The sequence below is a fragment of the Mizuhopecten yessoensis genome, unplaced genomic scaffold, assembly GCF_002113885.1.
Source record: "Mizuhopecten yessoensis strain PY_sf001 unplaced genomic scaffold, ASM211388v2 scaffold3837, whole genome shotgun sequence".
In the NCBI taxonomy this organism is placed as follows: Eukaryota; Metazoa; Mollusca; class Bivalvia; order Pectinida; family Pectinidae; genus Mizuhopecten; species Mizuhopecten yessoensis.
In genome coordinates, this window is record NW_018405244.1 from 4130 (window position 1) to 26828 (window position 22699).

Genomic DNA, 22699 nt, shown 5'->3' on the forward strand with positions numbered 1-22699 from the left:
GGCCGGAGCCTGGTCGCAAAACGGCGCAAAATAAAGCAAAACGCTAAATTAAAACAAAATAAAGTTATATAGTATTAAAGGATACAATATATATCGGTACAAACAACGCCAGTAGCAGTTGGAATCCCGTAGAAGAAACCAAAACACGTCCGTAAACACGGAAGGCTGAAGGAATTATGAAGTGGGAAGCATGGCTTCGTGTGTGATCACGTGCGTGAATACTGCCGTCTGATTGGTGGATTTTCCAGGGGTTCCCCATGGGGGGAACAAATCTTTATTTACGTATGTAAAGAGCCAAGTTAGGTTGGAATATGCATTATAATGACTGTGGTAACGTATTTTGAAATAGAAATCACTAACTGAATAAGGTAAGAGATTATACAGATACTCTGGAGTATTTTGATAAAACATTTAATTGAATTGAAAACATTTTATGGATTTTTTAGGAAGTATTTGAGCTTACTGAGACTGGACCTGATTAAAATAGTTCATGTACAATACACCACACAGATGTGTGATGGGGGGGGGGGGGGGGGGGGGGGGCAACGATCCCTATGTGATCTATTGTTTTTGGAGATGACTGCGTTCTGTTTGCCCGGCTAGTTAATGTGAATCGCCTGGCTGAAAAATACCAAAGACTTCAACCATAACACCAATCTCTGACAGCGTGAATGAAATCCTTCTTCAAGTTCAAATCATGCTAAGCCTATGGTCGTATGCCTGAACCATGCCATTTTTTTGACTTCGTTGACTTCTGTCCTAGATGTAGAACAAAACTTATTATTTCACAATAAATATATTGTAATATAGATTGTCCATACCATAGGAGAGGGCTTGTATAGGCATACGCCTGTTGCCCAATTCCTTTTGAAATTTGTATAAGATGCAATATTCAATAAAAAAAAAAAATGTGAAATGAAACCACCCTTTGAAAAGATTTGACAGTGAAATGACCGACTGCCCAGTAATGTCAGCAAATCATCTATTCGACAAATACCAAAGATTTCAACTATCATAACACCACCCATTCTAAGATATTAACCTTTGACGTAGGAATGACCATCAGCCTTGTATACGTACATGTAACCTCGACATGATCATAGTAACAAATCGTTTATTGATGTTATGAGTACCTTGATCCTAACTTCCTGTTTAAGGCGATCGTGGTTGTGTAATAGCTATCGTTGCTGGTTCTCGGCTGGGCGATTTGGTGTCACAAAATGTCATGTTGAGACCTTGACAGGACACGAGGCATTAGTTGTTTTACGTATTGATTTAGGAAACTTAATGTATCATGTATATATTTTGATCGTACTTGTACTGTCCTATGTGCGTGTTTGATGTATGCGTGCGTACGTCTAATAAATAGTTGTATATTGTACATGAAACTCAACTTGATTACTTCTTATCTAAACAATCACATTAAAATGTATAATAATTGTTCTCGTTTGCGACAGGTATCGATGTTCTACTAAGATCCCGTTTAATGGCAGTTTTGATAATGTTTTATGATAAACTCACTTATAAAAGTAAACTTATACAACTTATATAATCACTGTTATGAATTAAAACTCTAAACATTGTGTCGACTTTAATCGTGTCGACTTTAAGCATGTCTACAGAGAGCTTTGTCCCTAAATATTTCAGTGTTATGATATTTAGTCTGACGAAGAGGATTTTTATAGATCCTGTTTCAGTATTTAAACTAAACCTAACTTAACTTATATTTTATTTAAATATTGTTGGATGGAATATTTGGATAAGAAGGAAAGGCACTGAGTTCGTTTCCAAGTTTTTGTAAATTACAGTTTTCTTTGATTTTACAGTATAAATAATCTCATTGAAAAAATAATAACTTTAAAAACAGTGTTGTCCAGTTACATGTATCATACCAAGGGTTTTGTTTATTTACTGTCAGAAAAATACAGTGAATACAAATCTATTCGAAACTTTAAGACACGCCTTAACAATTGTACTTAACATTAAAATAAGTGGAAGGTTCCGCTAATGATTGGCACAAATCGTGTCAGGTGGAGGGGAAGCTTGGCAGTTGTATACCTCTCGACGTGTGGAGACACGTGGGACATTACAGATGCTGGATGATATGACCAGGTAGGGCCCATTGATCATATAGGATAAAAGGAAAGCCCACCAAACGGCACTGCACACAGGTAGCAACCTTGATTGTTGAACGTTAATGATGAACGTACTTCTCCTCATTTGCCTCTTGCTTGTCGTTGGTAAGTCATAATCTTAATTATAAATTTACTTTGCATGTTAACTATGTACACTTTGTAAACTTACGATCGTTCTTTGTTTCTAAAATAGCATCACATGACATGATAAAGCATTTTTAACAATACAATAAGACATGACAAACCAACTTTTTTCCTTTTAAACGATAGTCATTATTCAGTAGATAATGACTGACAATATGCATGAAAAAGTAACAATCTTTTGATAGTCAGCCATTGATACAAAAATACATTATATTAAAAGTAATTTTATATTTCATTGCTATATTTCTTTTTCTTTCAATTAATGATTTATCGATTGATATTTTAAATCTTCCTCTATTTCGAACTCTTACTGTTTAAATTTTCCTTGCGTTCGCTACATTCGGTTGTAGGTTGTTCAGCATGTCAACAGTTCTCTGTGTGAACAAAATATTGTCTACTAGGCAACCGCAAAAACTATTTATACATATTTCAACTACAAATCAAGTTGTGATTTTTGGTAATTACAACTTTTGATTCTAAACCATATGACAAATGCCTCTCCGCTTCTTAACGATGTTTGCATACTCTGGATACTTAAGTCTCGTGAGAGTGCTGCTATGTCAATATTGTTTTATTGGCGAGGCTTTTATAAATGTAGCTATCAGATTAAATATCTAATAAAAAAAATACACTGACGATAACCAGAATCTTTTTAACGTAAATACATAATCTGAAAGGGATATTTACTGCATCTTCAGTTATACCTGCTTCATGGCATGCAAGTCACGACATACCCAATACCGTTTAATTAGTATATTTACTTTTTAAAATGTAATCATTCCCCCATATACATTAAACTGCCAAATGTAAATACTACGTTTAAAAAATATATGGGTCTTTTTCAGCTATTTCAACCATGAGTCTAAGTCTCTTTTATCTGTTGAAAATTATAAATATGATCTAACATGTATATCCACAGAGTCATGGGCCGTGCCCAAAGCCGTCCCAGCACCAAGACATCCTTCCGAGGATCTGATCAATGGCGCCCTAGCACCAAGACATCCTTCCGAGGATCTGATCAAGGCCGCTAAAGAGGTAGAACAGGTACGTACACGGTATCATTACAAGACTTGGCCGAGTCACATAATATTACACATTGTCACAAATTAACACCTGTTCAGACACATATTGCACGCCTTCCTCACTAACACATGACCAGATTAGGACACTAATTACGTACCCTCATCACTTACACCTGACCGCGTCAGGTCACATCTATACCATTCCTTCACTTAACTTCACCTAAATATATATTCTGACATTCATTATATATATCCGTCCGTACCTCTTTTTTAATCCATATCTTCACAAAATCCTATCTGCCCTTTTAAAATTAACAAGTGTGTAGTCCTATGTCATAGGGAAAAAAACATTATTCAATAACACATTGGCCATGCGATGAAATAAGTAGGTGTCTTTTGTCTTCAGCTGTCCCAGGATAGTAGGATATTCGGAGGCTCGGATGGCCAAATAAGTGAAAATCCTTGGCAGGTGTCAATCCGATCTTGGAACTCCCATATATGTGGAGGTGTCATCCTTGATGAAACTACTGTCCTGACCGCTGCCCATTGTCTAGGGAATGCTGCTCGGTAAGAATTGTCATTTATAATATAACACTTTTAAATATGAATTAAGATGATCACTTTGTGAATTGAGGACAAAACAATTTTAAATTATCGCGTTTTCGAATTCGAGTTTCTTTATTATCAGAAAGAAAGAAATCCTATTAAAGGTGATTAGATAATGTCAAATGCTTTGTATACACTATTTATTACGTACACTACACCGATTATTTTTGTTATATGATATAAATACTTCGGAAACCACAGAATTCAAAGATTACATTTGTAATGTTACAATCGGAATAAGGACCAGAAGTGTCTCGCTATAAGTTTATGTAATATCTAATTTTCAATTGTGTAGATTACATAATAATGATATGTTAATTATAGCGTTTAACAGTGAACGGTACGGAAGTGGATACTTATAATATGTTAATGAAAGGTTAACAGTGGATAATAACGATATTTTTATAACAGGACTTAGATCATATGGTACGGTAGTGGATAATAACGATATGTTTATTATAGGACTTACAGCTTACGGTACGGCAGTGGATAATAACGATATGTTTATTAAAGTACTTACAGCATACGGTACGGTAGTGGATACTAACGATATGTTTATTATAGGACTTACAGCATACGGTACAGTAGTGGATACTAACGATATGTTTATTATAGGACTTACAGCATACGGTACGGTAGTGGATACTAACGATATGTTTATTATAGGACTTACAGCATACGGTATGGTAGTGGATAATAACGATATAATTATTACAGGACAAACAGCATACGGTACGGTAGTGGAAAATACCGATATAATTATTACAAGACTAACAGCATACAGTACGGCAGTGGATAATACTGATATGTTTATTACAGGACTTTCAGCATAAGTACGGTAGTGGATGCTAACGATATGTTTATTATAGGACTTACAGCATAAGTACGGTAGTGGATAATATCGATATGTTTATTAAAAGACTTAAAGCATATGGAACGGTAGTGGATACTAACGATATGATTATTACAGGACTTACAGCATACGGTACGGTAGTGGATACTATTGATATGATTATTATAGGACTTACAGCATACGGAACGGTAGTTGGATAATAACGATATGTTTATTACAGGACTTACAGCATACGGTACGGTAGTGGAGCATTAGCAACTGGTTACAGTGTCAGTGTTACTTCTACCAAGCTGGTACGTGTCCTTTATCAATGTTTATACATAAGACTCTACACAATACAAAAAGTATTTGATATTTTGAAATAGTCCTAATGTCGAGTGACAACAATTTTTTAGTAAATAAGACAGATAGTTATCGCGTTAGTGAACGACATATCAAATTAGTGGTTTTGAAACGAACAATTTGATTTGGCGATAAAAATAGATAACTTTTAAAAATATGTTTTCGGATGCCTAGTAGTATTTATTTAGCTGTACATATAAATGTATGTTTTCGAGTTTCATATTCAAGGACAAAACTATAACATCAACTATCACCTAATGAAATGAAGGTTACCGATTGGTGTTGGTGATTTTTCTCGTTAGACACAGGGAGTGCATCAGCAATTGCGTCATACTATCATCTTATTGGATACAGCAGGCCAAACTTAATTTATAATTAATAAAATATGTAGCGTTGACATATTTTTACTTGGCAGCATGAAAACTATGGTGTTGGCTCTGGAGGATTTCCGAACGATATCGCAATAATGAAGGTACAAGCAATGAGCTTTAACGGGAACGCACAGCCAATCAGTTTGACACAGCGTTCTAACGACGACCTAGCAGAAGGAGCATTGTGTAGGATCACCGGCTGGGGTAACACTAACGGCGGTAGTAAGTACACCTCCAGAATTCAATTAAAATAAATAATTTGGTTCAATATTTTGGCAAAATTCAAGGTCATCATTAACATTAAAATTATTCTTAAAAACTGAACGAAAAGAATTTTATTACAAAGCAATTATGTCCGTTAATTTAAAGCTGTATCACTGTGTTAATACGTGATTCTATGATGTCAAATTTTTCTGTATACTTTTTGTTTAATATCATAGCTAGCAGTATTCCGGACAATCTGCAGGAGGCCGAAATGAGCGTTATAACTGACTCGGCGTGCGAGGGACAATGGGGGAGCAACATATGCCGATCTTGTCACGTTTGTGTCTACGGCGACGGAGAGCGCAGTGCATGTAACGTAAGCGAATGGCTATATATTAGTGTAATGCAATGTAAGTGGTTAATTGTGTGGCTATATATTAGTGAAATGAAATGTAAGTGGTTAATTGTGTGACTATATATTAGTGTAGTGTTATGTTAGTAGTTGAATGTGTGGCTATATATTAATTAATGTAAGTGGTTAATTGTGTGACTATATATTAGTGTAATGTAATGTAAGTGGTTAATTGTGTGACTATATATTAGTGTAATGTAATGTAAGTAGCTGACTGTGTGACTATATATTAGTGTAATGTAATGTAAGTAGTTGACTTTGTGGTAATATATTAGTTAATGTGAGTGGTTAATTGTGTGACTATATATTAGTATATTTACATTTGCATGGCATTGTCAATATATAGCCTCCTTGGAAGATGTGTCGTTGATGGGACTTTAATTACCATGCATCACGTGACACAATTCTTAGCGTATTAATACAACACTGACCGGAACTACAATATCCAATATAAATAAACATGACGGCTGCTGAAATATCGTTGGGCATTGTGAGATTTGACAATGTCATTGTAAATTGATGTGCAAAATAAAAAATAAAATAAAAAACACTTTTATTACAACGAAAACAAGACCAAGGTCTGCAATATCGTACAAAATGCACCTCGGTTGAAATCACCAATGCCGGCAATGGAAACAATTTTAACGCTCATGCAATGTATCAGAAATATCGTCTGTTACACTGCACTGATCAACATGGGTTCGTTACAAATGTCTGAAATACACATATTCTATAGACCTACTGACACATATGTTACAGACCTACTGATATGAGTCACAGCACACATAAACATTTCAGACATTTTGTAACGAACCTGTGCTCCGTCGCAAGATCACTCACTTCAAACGCTATCAGTTTCACGCGTCTCGCATCCACGGTTCCTGATTTCTGACGACATGTCAAATAACGAGGCCGTTATAGAATCTACCGACTGTTGTCAGGTTCCCATACAATCAACAAATAAATTCACGCCTGGATTCTTCACAAAATGAGCAAAGAGAAAAGTTCGAATTAACTTCCAAAAATAACTCCCTCGTGGAGGGCAAGGTCGGATTTACGGTGTTCACTGTATTTGTCCATGCGCGAAATTTGTTCCGGGAAAAAAATGGAAACAATTTCAAATCAGAGTTTCAGCTCAGAGTTCTATTGATAAACTTAAATAACCATACAGACATATCATACGTAATTGTATTGATACTGAATTGTGGAATAAAATTGAAGTGTTTGTTAAAATTTCAAAGTACTACTTTGTTCGCCAATCAGCACGCGACAATACGCTGTTCAAACTATTGAACGAAATTGTGTGGACTGTCGATAAGGCGGGCATTTTTAATTTTAAATATAAATTATAAGTTAAAAAAGAACATAAGAGGCAGAGAAAACGTAAATATAAGTATTGAACTGTTTTTGTATGGTATTTATGATCTATTTGAATGACACAGCTTTGCAAGCAAACAACATAATGCGCGCTTTGCTTGCAAAGCTGTGTCATTCAAATAGATCATAAATATATAAGTTAATGTAAGTGGTTCACTGTGTGTGACTATATATTAGTGTAATGTAATGTAAGTAGTTGAATGTGTTGCTATATATTAGTTATTGTAATGTAAGTGGTTAATTGTTTGACTATATATTAGTATAATATAATGTAAGAAGTTGACTGTGTGGCTATATATTAGTTAATGTAAGTGGTTAATTGTGTGACTATGTATTAGTGTAATGTAATGTAAGTAGTTGAATGTGTGGCTATATATTAGTTATTGTAATGTAAGTGGTAAATTGTGTGGGTATGTATTGGGTATATATAGTGGAATGTGATGTCAGTCAAAATAGCGGTTCATTGGTTGACATGAATTCAGTTACATATAGGGATGTTTAGTGATATTATCGTAAGTATTAATCGATTATCATGAAGTTACCTCATTGATAGAAAAACTACATGTACATAAGACAATCATTTTATTACACGATGTGCGTTGTGCGTTGTGGACATTATGTGTGCATGGTGTGCAGACGATGTGCGAACGAAGAAATAACTATAGTTCAGTATATTTAATTATTGCTCGATAAGACTCGTGGTATAAAGACATTTTGGAATGGTTTGTGAAGCAATACGATTTCGCATTAAAAACATTTATATTTCCTAACTTTAAAATTGTTGCGTGAGTCAGTTAGATTAATATGGAAACAGTAATGAACATATATATTACCAAAGTTATTTTGAAAGACACTTAATCGACTCTTTGGTACATATACAAGTATATTATTTTATCGAGTCATCCGTTGTTCCTTTGAAATTTCAACAGAAAGCGTAACCGTCACAATTATCACAGGGAATGTCCAGTTGTGTTTTGATAACTGTCAAACCATCGATTAACTTTAATCGGCGATCAGCTCTATTTTTATCACAGCATGGACATATACTGTGTCTGAAAGTACAAACCGATGATTGGCAGGTTTACATGTGTACCATGCTACGGAATAACGTATTTGCTGTATTGTTGTTGTTGCAGGGAGACAGCGGAGGACCTTTAGTCTGTAAAAATAATGAAAGCGACCAGTGGGAACTTGTCGGAGTGACGTCATGGGGTGCTACCAACTGTCCACCAGGATATCCATCTGTATATACAGAGGTCCGATCCTACGCCGACTGGATCAACACCAACAAGTGATATGTTCGTGTTGGCCAGCCTTTACTCAACTTTATGTAATTTGAATCAAGAGCATTAAAATATCTGATGGCAAATATTTTATTTTTTATTTATTATTGGATTGAACTAGAGCCTATTAGATCTCTCAAATATTACGTAAAGGAAGGGTGTCTATAGGCCCTTTTTGGGCCCCGGTATATTCCAATTTTCACCTCCTTATTTTGTTCAAAGATGTCCTATTGTATGACCTGCAGAAAAACTAAGGTAAAACTTTGACCGAAAGTGGGTTTCTGGGGGTACCAAAAGGTGTATGGTAAATCACAAACATAGTTTGCTGTTTACAAAATGAGCTTAAAAACCAAAATAATATCATTTCTGTTTTTGAAAACATGTATAAATTAGACAAGCATATGTAACAGAACAAAAAATGACAGAAATTCAATCGTCACTAAAAGATTGTTTATATAAAACGAGATTACGTCAGGGGGGTCTTTTCGGTCATTTTCAATTGAAAAGTAAATAGCTTTCTCAATAATTTCCTTTCTAATTAATATTTTGACTTGAAATTTAAAACTTCAATCATTTAAGTAGACTTACATAAATTGCATATTAACTACATACTTTCCTTTTGGTTTATACTGAGTTATGGCTTCTGGACACATCTCAAACTTGGCTTTTTCAAATATCTCTCAATTTTAAGTGAATTAAAAGGTGCATAACACCCTTTATATGCTATAAGTATAAGATATCAATTGTTAGTATTGTATATTATATATATCATATAATATTTGCTCAGCCCCTGTGGCTGAAGTGAGTTCCAGGTCCTTATTTGGTTTTTTTACTTATCAAAGTAAACTAACAAATCAAAAAAGGCATTTCCACAACAACAACTGTAAAATGATTGATTAGATATATGAAATTTGATTTGCTGGTAATTTTAAGTCTCCTAGCCTCAAGGAAAGTATCTGCTTTAATCTTTAAAGTTAACCGATTTCATTGTTTTATCAAAGGTTCTGCCTATTTCCAATGTTTACCCGCTGATTGTGCATAAAAGGCATTTTGGGATAAGCATGTAACTTCGCATAGAGTTTAGTTATATGATGATATTTAAAATTTGTTAAACTTCCATACTTATCCCACAATGCCTTTTTACTTAAAAACACATTTTTCTGTGATTTAGAGTACAAGGACCAAAGTGCATCTCCTTGACAAACACCAAATATTTCCTGACAATACTAGTCTATATGAATGAATGTAGATTAAACGGGCTCAATAGAGTATTTATAGTAGTAATCGGGGCGTTTAACATGCTACACTGACCAAAAGTCAGATAGTTTATGCTTTGAAAACGCAAAGAGAGACTAAGTTGTTCGTTCAAGTTAATGCTTGCAATTAACAGTAAATCCTTTTATTGATTTCATACGGTTTATTTGTTACATTCAATGCTAGCTGCTACTCATATTATTTCTTTAATACTTTTCTTCCCTTTTTGTTACATTACGTTAACCATGACATCGGTGTGTGTTGTAAAACGAGATCACCCATCTGACCTTTGTAACAAGACGAGACACGTTTGCCTCTTCTGTAATGTGTTGCTTCTGCTTTTTGCTGAGACAGTAAGGCATTTTGATATTGATACCAAAGTCTTTAACATATCAGAAACGTCACGAAAACCACGGTCAACAATCAATATAGCTTTGCCACGGAATTCGAAGAGTTATGGCTTGAACACGCAACAAGTCACAATGAGTGTAATTTACTTCAGTGGAAACGGTAAGTTTGGGCTGGGATGTACATGTAGGAATATCTTTTAACTCATAAAAGGGGTTTCTTTATACATTGAACACAGGGTAACTAGTTTTTATTTACCTCATAGTACACCTTTTCTTTCAGATAGGTCAAAAGTTGTTCATCATATATTTTTGGAATGTTGGCAGTGTGCCTCTTTTTACAACATACACTGATGACATGTTTAATGTAATGTAACAAAAAGGGAAGAAAAATAGTTAAGACATAATATGAGTAGCAGCTAGCATTGAATGTAAGAAATAAAACTTTTGAAATCAACAAAAGGATTAACTGTTAATTGCAAGTATAACTTGAACGAACAACTTAGTCTCTCTTTGCGTTTTCAAAGCATAAACTATCTGACTTTTGGTCAGTGTAGCATTTCAAACGCCCCTCTTACTACTATAGATTCTCTACTGAGCCTGTTTAATCTACATACATTCATATAGACTAGTATTGTCTGGAAATATTTGGTGTTTGGCAAGGAGATGCACTTTGGTCCTTGTACTCTTAATCACAGAAAAATGTGTTTTCAAGTAAAAAGGCATTGTGGGATAAGTATGAAACTTTCACAAATTAGTTATCATCAGATCATTAAACTCTATGCCAAGTTACATGCTTATCCCCAAATGCCTTTTATGAACAATCAGCGGATAAATATTGAAAATAGGCAGAACCTTTGATAAAACAATGAAATCGGTTAGCTTTAACGATTAAATCAGATACTTTCCTTGAGGCTAGGAGACTTAAAATTACCAGCAAATCAAACTTCATATATTAAATCAATCATTTTACAGTAGTTGTGGTGGCAAATGCCATTTTTGATTTGTAAGTTAACTTTGATAAGTAAAAAAAAGATCAGGACCTGGAACTCACTTCAGCCACAGGGGTTGAGCAAATATTATATGATATATATAATATGCAATACTAACAATTGACATCTTATACTTATAGCATATAAAGGGTGTTATGCACCTTTTAATTCACTTAAAATTGAGAGATATTTGAAAAAGCCAAGTTTGAGATGTGTCCAGAAGCCAAAACTCATTATAAAACAAAAGGAAAGTATGTAGTCAATATGCAATTTATGTAAGTCTACTTAAATGAGTGAAGTTGTAAATTTCAAGTCAAAATACTAATTAGAAAGGAAATTATTGAGAAAACAAATTACTTTTCAATTGAAAATGACCGAAAAGACCCCCGTGACGTAATCTCGCTTTATATAAACAATCTTTAGGTGACGATTGAATTTCTGTCATTTTTCATTCTGTTACATATGCTTGTCTGATTTATACATGTTTTCAAAAACAGAAATGATTTTATTTTGGTTTTTAAGTTCATTTTGAAAACAGCAAACTATATTTGTGATTTACCATACCCGTTTTGGTACCCCCAGAAACCCACTTTCGGTCAAAGTTTTACCTTAGTTTTTCCGCATGTCATACAATAGGACAATTTTGAACAAAATAAGGAGGTGAAAATCCGAATATACCGGGGCCCAAAAAAGGGCCTTATAGACACCCTTCATTTGCCTTCTTATCAATTATTTCTTGCCCTTTCCTTAGACTTTTTCGACATTTCTTTTTAACAAATCAGTACTCTAGACATATTGCTTGGATATATGAATATAAAAGGAAATTGGTTGAGCTAAAGCGTCCTTTCCGAATTGAAGGTGGTTTTCTTTTTGACTCAATCGTCAGTTTAAACATTAAAAATGAAATACATTTGTTACATGTTTACACTACTACTGTAGGCAATCGAGCTTCATATTTAATAACAGAAAATACGCAGAGATATGGGGTATAATCGGTATTATAGATACTTCGAATGTTAAAGAAATTTTAGGCATAAAAAGGTATCTTTTATATGGATCTCTCTAATTGAAATGGAGATGTATGTTGTATTAGGGCCCGGTATCGGAGATACGGGTGCCATAGCAATCACTCTGTCCGTCTGTCTGTTCGTCTCTCAGTCCGTCTGTCTGTCTGTCTGTCTGTCCGTCCACAAAATTTGTTCCTGGCTGATAACTTTGGTATTTATTGACCGATTTACATGAAACTTGGTCAAGTTGTTCAGTTCACAAAACTACACACCGAGGAAAAAGTCAAGGTCATAAAGTTCAAAGGTCCACGTCAAATTTTGCATCTTTTCATTGATGAACATTTTGTTATGACATGATGAAGCAAAGTTGATCAGAATAAAACAAGGAGTCAACTGACCGAAGGTCAAGGTCATCGTGTCAAAGGTCCAGGTCAAATTTTGTAACTTTTCACTAATGAGGTAAAAAGTCGATGTCAAAGGTCAAGGTCATTAAGTTCAAAGGACAAGGTCAAATTTTGTATCTTTTCACTGATGACAATATGAAGCAAAGTTGATCAGTATAAAACAAGGAGTCAACTGACCAAAGGTCAAGGTAATTGGGTTAAGGTCATTTTTTTATTTTTTTTATCTTTCCACTGGTGAACATTTCGTTATGACATTATGAAGCAATGTTGCTCAGAATTTAACAAAGCGTCAACTGACTTAAGGTAAGGTCAATGGGTCAATATCGAGGTCAAATATTGTATTTTTTTACTGATGAGCATTTTTTTTATGTTATTATGAAGCAAAGTTGTTCAGAACTTGACACGGAGTCAACTGACCTAATGTCCATGTTACGGGGTCCAAAGGTTCAAAGTCAAGTTGTTTTTTCACTGATGAACATTTTATGATATTATAAAGCAAGTTAGTCGGAATTAAAGAATAAGTCAAATGAACAAAGATCAGGGTCACTGGGTTAAAGGTCAAGGTCATTTGGGTCGAAAGGTCAAAGACAAAGTGGATCTCTGACTTTGACACTGGCTCTTGATTGAGGAGGTATTTAAGGTGAAATGAAACAAATCAAAGCTAACAAATGAGTATTGCACTGGTATTTACATTTATGTAAGCCCAGCAAATATGGAGGTGGAAGGAAACAAGACTCACATCATAGTACATGTAAAATATATTTTTGCTTCCTTGCGATTCTTTTTGAAGTCCAAATGCAGACGTCAAGCTCAGCTACATGTATATGGGCAGATTGCTTCTTGATGATTATGGGGGATATATTTTTTAACGAATCAAAATTACAACTGTTATAGAATGAAAAGCGAACAGGTAAATGTAACCAAACTTGATAAACCTCAAAAAAGAGCAGCAAGGGTTATCTTGAACTGTAATTTTAATACTCCATCCAAGGACATGTAAAAGAAGTTAAACTGGCTACCTTTTACACAATATCTTAACCATTTTAAATATACTACGTCCATCAATATTTACCAGATCTTTGTCTAATAATATGTTTTACCTACATGTACCTTCATTTAGAACAAAAAAATATTTTTGTTAGGCACCATATACATGGAATATTTTAACTGCCAGGCACCATATACATAGAATATTTTACCTGCCAGGCACCATATACATTGAATATTTTACCTGCCAGGCACCATATACATCAAATATTTTACCTGCCAGGCAATTTATACATGGAATATTTTACCTGCCAGGCACCTTATACATGGAATATTTAACCTGCCAGGCACCATATACATGGAATATTTTACCTGCCAGTCACCATATACATATAATATTTTACCTGCCAGGCACCATATACAATATTTTACCTGCCAGGCACCATATACATGGAATATTTTACCTGCCAGGCACTTTATACATGGAATATTTAACCTGCCAGGCACCATATACATGGAATTTTTTACCTGCCAGGCACAATATACATGGAATATTTTACCTGCCAGGCACCATATACATAGAATATTTTACCTGCGAGGCACCATATACATGGAATATTTTACCCGCCAGGCACCATATACATGAAATATTTTACATGACAGGCACCATAACCATAGAATATTTTACCTGCCAGGCACCATATACAAAGAATATTTTACCTGCCAGGCACCATATCCATCAAATATTTTACCTGCCAGGCAATTTATACATGGAATATTTTACCTGCCAGCCACCATATACATGGAATATTTTACCTGCCAGGCACCATATACAAAGAATATTTTACATGCCAGGCACCATATACATGGGATATTGTACCTGCCAGGCAACATATACATAGAATATTTTACCTGCCAGGCACCATATACATGGAATATTTTACCTGCCAGGCACCATATACATGAAATATTTTACCTGCCAGGCACCATATACATGGAATTTTTTACCTGCCAGGCACCATATACATGGAATATTTTACCTGCCAGGCACCACATACATCAAATATTTTACCTGCCAGGCACTTTATACATGGAATACTTTACCTGCCAGGCACCATATACAAAGAATATTTTACATGCCAGGCACCATATACATGGGATATTTTACCTGCCAGGCAACATATACATAGAATATTTTACATGCCAGGCACCATATACATGGAATATTTTACCTGCCAGGCACCATATACATGAAATATTTTACCTGCCAAGCACCATAACCATAGAATATTTTACCTGCCAGACACCATATACATGGAATATTTTACCTACCAGGCACATTATATTTGGAATATTTTACCTGCCAGGCACCATATACATATAATATTTTACCTGCCAGGCACCATATACATAGAATATTTTACATGCTAGGCACCATATACATAGAATATTTTACATGCCAGGCACCATATACATGGAATATTTTACCTGCCAGGCACCATATACATGAAATATTTTACCTGACAGGCACCATAACCATAGAATATTTTACCTGCCAGGCACCATATACATGGAATATTTTACCTACCAGGCACATTATACATGGAATATTTTACCTGCCAAGCACCATTTACATAGAATATTTTACCTGCCAGGCACCATATACATAGAAAATTTTACATGCCAGGCACCATATACATGAAATATTTTACCTGCCAGGCACCATATACATAGAATATTTTACCTGCCAGGCACCATATACATAGAATATTTTACCTGCCAGGCACCATAAACATGGAATATTTTACCTGTCAAGCACCATATACATGGAATATTTTACCTGAACATGTTAGAAATGCACACTTACTATTGTCTTTTAAGCAGATTACAACGACGTTTTTATGGACTTTAAGTACTGTAGAATACAACATATGGATAATAGAGTGTTTTCATAATTAATCATATACATATATAAGAACATACTAGAATGCGCATACAATGAAGAAATTTTGGAGAAAAAATAATGATATATTTGGTTCAAACTTTGTTTTATTCCAATTTTGTTGGACAATACATCGAAGTACATGTTTTATAGAACAGAAAAGGAAACATAAACAAGTGTCACGACAATCATGTAAAGAGCTAGCGCGGAAAACTGCCCATATTTCCCTAAGTCGGCATTTATGAAAACGGAAAAAAAGATTAATCAATAAATAATTTCTAGCAGCGAATGCATAGAATAGATTTAAAACCAATCGAATATGAATGTTTGAACTGCTGAGATATTAGGTATTGCTAAAATGATACTGCAAATATACCCATATCCACTATATCTATGAAAATGATGGTGTTTCCCAGACTTAAAAAAATACTTTCAACACTTGCCCATCCGAGGACCAACTTTTAAATAACCTTTTTTATTCCGTGATGTAATATGCAAAAACAAATCGTATTTCGGAAAAGTAATGAAATACAGGGATGAGCGAATTTCTTAAACTGCGACAGGTGTTTCTTTGGTTAAACCAGTTCGTATTCCCATCTTCGTCTATGTCCGTTGTAGCCGAATGTGTAACGCAATTAACTTGTGACCAGTCGAAGTGAACGTGCAAGTTCGAATCCACGTTCAGGTGTTTTTTGGGTGTTTTTGGGGTTTTTTTTTGTTTGTTTAATATTTAGGCATTTGATCTTTTTCCTTAATTAATTAATAAAATATTTTTCAAATCAATAATACATTTAATTTATATTTCAATTACATACCTATTGATTTATCTTCTATGGAATCATGTCAACAAGTCACTGTACACGTGTACAGTACACCTAAGCGTTGTAGATAAGACATCATTTATTAATTGTTTTCCCCTCGAATTGGCACTAGTAATCTTATCTATTATTTAAACACAAACAAATGATGCTGAAATACACAAAAAGTGAATTGATGCGTCAGAACAAAAGAAGGCCAAACAAACAATATGAAGTGTTATTATCACAAATATATTACCAAAAATACCGGAAAACTAATCGTTGAGGATAGTTTCATTTGTTTGAAATGCAGGAAGACTGCAGCACAAAGTAAGAATCGCAATACACATGTGAGTCATGCTATTCGAAAATTATTTATATCATTTTGCCATTCATATGTGCAGGAAAAACAAAATCAAGATGTGTTTTTTGTTAGAAAGCAGGTAACGGCATGACGCAGGAAGTAGTAATGATAATTAAATCCTACGATTGTTACATACAGCATATTATTTATTTTAAAAATCATAGAAATAACGCGAAATAAGCATTTTGTTGAGTCTTTATCGTGAAACGCATGCATCAATAGCCATGGCCTTTAATTCGGCTGTTTACATGAATCTGTTTTTAGACACAGGATTCCGATATATATACCTGTATACAAATACCTGAGAACGCGTCATAACAGTACACGGTGGCACGCGCGCACTAGCGGTCTCACCTTTGGGTCAAGTTAAGTCAAGTTTTATTTATTCACTCCGACACACTTACGTGTGTAACAAGAGGTCACATACATATAGTTAACATGTTACATGGCGTGTGATGTACACAATTACAACATTGTATATAGCATATTTACATATAGAAGGAGCATAACCTTGTACAGAAATTAAGTTAATATTTTTTCAAGCTTTTCTAGGAATCTACAAATTTTTGTGTAAATCTTTACATTAAATATATTAAACAATCCTTGCATTTTTATTTGACTTGGATAAGTGAAATAGTATTTTGGTATATATTTCTCTCTTAGACATTTAACTAAATCACTTTCACATATAAATAAGTAATGAAATTCATCCCCAATGTCGGAATTACATAATGTACATGTTCTTTCTTGACGAGGAATACCTAACCATCTTCCTTTTTCTACGGGTAAATGCATATTTGGGGAAATAGGCATAGCAACCCGTCATAGCTCTTTGTTACCTGCTTATTTATCAACTTTTCAACACTAGCTACATGAATGAAGTACTATGTACAACAGAACAATTACGGGAATAGGGGAGGGGGTAATGGGTTGATATGCAGTGGAAACCAGGAATGAATAACATATATGACACATATGATGCCACTCAGATGGTAATATCATATTGCTATATTGCAATGAGTATGTGGAACACGATTCTGTATAATATAACTATGCTATAGTAGATGAAAATTTCAGCAATGCTGTAAATGGACACTCGATAAAGGTTAAAATGTATAAACAAGTTACATAGCATTAATCACCACTAAATCAACTATTGACAAAATTAGTATGTCACAAAGCACCGCCATGATTATTAAAAACGTTGCAGTTCACATACTAGCCATCACACTTATCAAATATAAGTCCATAAAACACTTTCCCGCCTCGTCCCTGTTACGTCCTGNAAACTCAGAATATGAAGCTGTCGAAGTGATGTATATTTATTACATTTTAGCAAACAATGTGTTGAGTTCTCAATGGCACCACAGGAACAATTCGGGGATGGTATGATGTTTTTCGTAAACAAGTATTCTTTTAGGGAGCTACATGACATACGCAGTCTTGCGTGGTAGATTTGACCCAGTCGTGAACCCTGAAAGTAGTATGAAGGTGGACATGCTTTACTATAAGATTTCAGAAAGGCTTTTAAATGGGAAATGGAAGAGTTATTTCTAATATGTAATGGAAGAGAATTCCAATTGTTTACAGCAGATGGAAGAAATGCATTTAGATGAATTTGTTTTACAAAAAATATGTGTCAGACATGATGGGTCAGAAAGTCTGGTATTATAACTTTGAACATCACTAATTGAATTAGGTAAGAGATTATACAGATACTCTGGAGTATTTTGATAAAACATTTAATTGAATTGAAAACATTTTATGGATTTTTTTATGATATATTTGAGCTTACTGAGACTGGACCTGATTAAAATAGTTTCTGTACGATACACCACACAGATGACATACATAAGCAGAAGTAGTTGTTGCAGAACCAATTATATTTCGCTCAGCGATGACAACCCTTTAGTCATTGCAACTGTTTCTCTCATGATATATTCCTCAGGTTTGTTTTTAAAACTGTCGCTTACCTGTAACATACCTGCAGATACACCTTTCCTCCCTACCTTTGTACCGACTTACCTGTAATCAATATGGCAATCAAAGGTCAACACGACAGGCCGATGTGGTGGGACTATACATATGGCATTTAATAAAATAATATTTACATTTGCATGTCATTGTCACTATATAGCCTCTTAGCAAAATAAAAAATAAAATAAAAAACACTTATNCTCTCTCTATATATACATTTGTGTGTGTGTGTGTGTGTGTGTGTGTGTGTGCGTGTGTGTGTGCGTGCCAAGGATCGTTTCCGTTTGTTTGTATTTTCAACTTGCGGACCGAAAGACCACAGGATGTATTCACTGTCGAAATGAAAGACCAATCAATTTAGTATTGACTTTGATATAATTCCAACTGATCGTTTATGTTATTATGACAGAAACTTATGAAGAAATCCATCTTTGGGAAAATACTTTTACATTGGGATCTATAATGTACTGAAAATCCTATTTTTGATTAACTTTAAGGTGTCGTATCTAATTAAGTAACGTGGAGTTTTAGAAATTAAACTACAGCAAAACCTACAATACATGTTTGTCTAAAAGGTTATACTGCGTTAAATGCAATAAATAATATTTAAAAAAAAAATCAATATGTTAAAAGCACATTGTTAAATTTAAAATTTAAGATAGGAGCTATTGTTGTCTTTTTAAAGAGATAAAACTGTTACTATATTTTAATCTTGGAAGCAATAGTGCTGTGAATACTTGATATGTGCATTAATAATGTTGTTTTCACACATACACTATAGTGAACCTTCAAAGAAATTCAGTAGGGTTAATTTACACAGAAAAGGCTTCAAACATTCTAATATTATTTTCTCGGTGTGCATCACTTAATAGAGGTGACATTTCAGTTGTGATATTTTGACAAACGCATCCAAACTCAATGATGAACACTTTTGGTCATGTCATTTTGACCTAACCGAAAAACCGCTTAATTATAAGTTGATATATCTTTCAATTAAGTTTTTCATTAGCTCCGAATCAGTCCTGTTGGTCCTGTTTGAGCTCCGAATCAGTTCTGTTGGTCCTGTTTGAGCTCCGAATCAGTCCTGCTGGTCTTGTTTGAGCTTCAAATCAGTCCTGCTGGTCCTGTTTGAGCTTCAAATCAGTCCTACTGGTCCTGTTTGAGCTGCAAATCAGTCCTGCTGGTCCTGTTTGAGCTCCAAACCAGTCCTGCTGGTCCTGTTTGAGCTGCAAATCAGTCCTGCTGGTCCCGTTTGAGCTCCCAATCATTCCTGCTGGTCCTCGTTGAAGGTTGATTGTGTGTGTTTAAGCAACATTCGTAACTGTATGCAAATTTGATACAGATATCATATTCACATCAACAAGTGACACACATCTATTGCTATTCTCATTAATTGTATTTTCGATATTCATATGAAACTACAAACGCAGAAATCCTCATCTTGATATTGTTTTGAGTCATTGTGAAAGGGCAACTATATTATTTTTTATGCATGTATTCTTTTGCAACTTCTTTTATTTTATATTTTTTCGAATTGTTTCATTATTTGTTTCATTTTTTCTTCAATTCTATTTTTTTTCCAATGAGGCTACATAACAGTTAAAGGTGGTCAAATGTATGAATTGCGTTTTTTCTTGGTCTTTAGAAGGACAATGTAGAATTATGAAAAATAAATATTACAAAAAATGAATTATGTTGCAACTATGTCGAGGTCTGGACATTTTTGGCCTGAATTGACTTGATTATATTTAAAAGTCTTCAGAAAATGAAAAAATAGAACTCAATATTAACCTTTGACGTTGGAATGACCATCAGCCTTGTATACGTACATGTAAACTCGACATGATCATAGTAACGTTTATTGATGTTATGAGTTCCTTGATCCCGGATCATCAATTTGTCACTCTGACCATATCAAAGATCCTAACTTCCTGTGTAAGGCGATCGTGGTGGTGTAATAGCTATCGTCGCTGGTTCTCGGCTGGGCGATTTGGTGTCGTAGAATGTCATGTTGAGCCCTTGACAGGACACGAGGCATTAGTTGTTTTACGTATTGATTTAGGAAACTTAATGTATCATGTAGAATGTTGTTTATTACATTAAATCATATACCACTGAAGGTAAAGAGTCCATAAGAAATAATCGTGGTTATGAACTTATACTATTAACTGTATGTCGACTTTAACAATGTCTACAGAGAGCTTTGCCTCTTGAAATGTTATCTAAATACTGTTGGATGGAAAATCGGGATAGGAATCGAAGGAAGCGTCAAAAGCACCATTCCTTAGCTTTATTTCAATCACAGTTTTGTTAGATTTTTTTTTAATAAAGACACGTGTTGTCCAGTTGCATGTATCATACCAATGGTTTGGTTCATTATTTGTCAGAAAAAAACAGTAAATTAAAATAAATTAAAATTTGTTGAACTATTGACACTCAGTACCTTTATTTATTTATATTGCTGATTCTGGACTTATAACAGATGTCCATCTCCCAAAGAGGACAAACCTAAGAAAACGCCTGAAACACTGTACTTAACATAAAAATAAGTGGAGGGTCCCTTAATGATTGGTACAAATCGTGTCAGGTGAAGGGGAGGCTCGGCAGCTGTACACCTCTCGACGTGTTGGGGTACGTGGGAAATTACAGATGCTGGATGACCTGTCCAGGTATAAGGGTCACTTGACCAGCTTGACCAGGTAGGATAAAAGGAAAGCTCGCCGAACGGGACTGCACACAGGTAGCAACATCGGCTGTTGAACGTAAGGATGAACGGACTTCTCCTCATTTGTCTCTCGCTTGTAGCTGGTAAGTCATAATCTTAATTATAAATTTACTTTGCATGTTCACTATGCACACTTTGTTAACTTATGGTCAACCTTTTTATCTAAAAGAGCATCACATATCTTAGAATAGAAAATATAAAATTCACGCTCATTAAGTATTGATGTAGTAATTGTGCCTGAACATCTTTCTAAAGTAATACATCTGTAATTATCTGTACTGCTCTTGTGTCCTTCAAGATACTCATTGATCAGTAGATAATGACAGACAATATACATGAAATATATATATGATCTTACATGAGTTTCCATTTCATATGAGAATTATGAAACGAGTCAAAGAATTTTTCCATTTAGCGAGCCTCTGGCGAGCTAAAATGAAAAATTCGTGACGGTTTTCATCAATTCCATATGAAATGAAAACGAGTGTAAGATCCTTTTTACCACATACTCAAGATTTGTGGCATTTATTCGTGTAAAACGACAATTTTCATGCAACCTTGACTTTTGACTCCATTGCGTAAGTCTGTGATGTGATGTACTTGTTCTAGGCGTGACATCACAATTGAAACAGTTGAAACTTATAACCAATCACAGGGCTGATAGGTCATATTACATGGGTTAATATGCCAAAATATCTGGCATGGTTATAATCAATGAATAACAGTACATTATGAGATAAAAACAATCTTTTGATAGTCATCCCATGATATAAAGATACGTTATTATAACAATAATTATAGTTCATGGCTATATTTTTTTTCTTTCAAATAAAATTGCGGTTGAAATATTGATAGCTTTAAGAACTTCACTATCTGATAGCTGGTTTTTTATTTCTTGAACGAAAGTATTTGGTACATTATCATCTTAATTATTCAAACACACATTAACCCATTAACCTTTTCATTCTTGTCAGGTTCCTTTGACGAATTTCTTTTCTGAAATAATCGAAAAAAATAATCTTGTCGTTACTCTTTCTTTTCTTGCATTTTCCTCATATAATTCCCCATATAACCTTACTGAGTTTCATAACCGGTTCTGATATAGCTTCAAACACTGAAAGCTTTAGTTGCCATTCGTTAGGAAGATGATCGCC

At 34.4% G+C, this 22699-nt stretch overlaps 1 protein-coding gene across 4 annotated transcripts in view; it reads left to right on the plus strand.

Annotated features, from left to right (window-relative positions):
- The first annotated feature begins 2158 nt into the window (after positions 1–2158).
- LOC110448109 (fibrinolytic enzyme, isozyme C-like) overlaps positions 2159–22699 on the plus strand; it is a 53317-nt gene continuing 32776 nt past the window's right edge. For 2 of the 4 annotated variants that reach the window (XM_021494171.1, XM_021494168.1), the window contains exons 1-3: positions 2159–2240; positions 3199–3323; positions 3708–3868. In XM_021494171.1, coding sequence (XP_021349846.1) covers positions 2198–2240; positions 3199–3323; positions 3708–3868 — 329 coding nt within the window. In that variant the 5' untranslated portion in view covers positions 2159–2197. Of the gene's footprint in view, positions 2241–3198; positions 3324–3707; positions 3869–4980; positions 5054–5517; positions 5696–5913; positions 6054–8602; positions 8830–22699 lie in introns of those variants that run through there. The other 2 variants (XM_021494169.1, XM_021494170.1) reach the window with 2 other exon arrangements.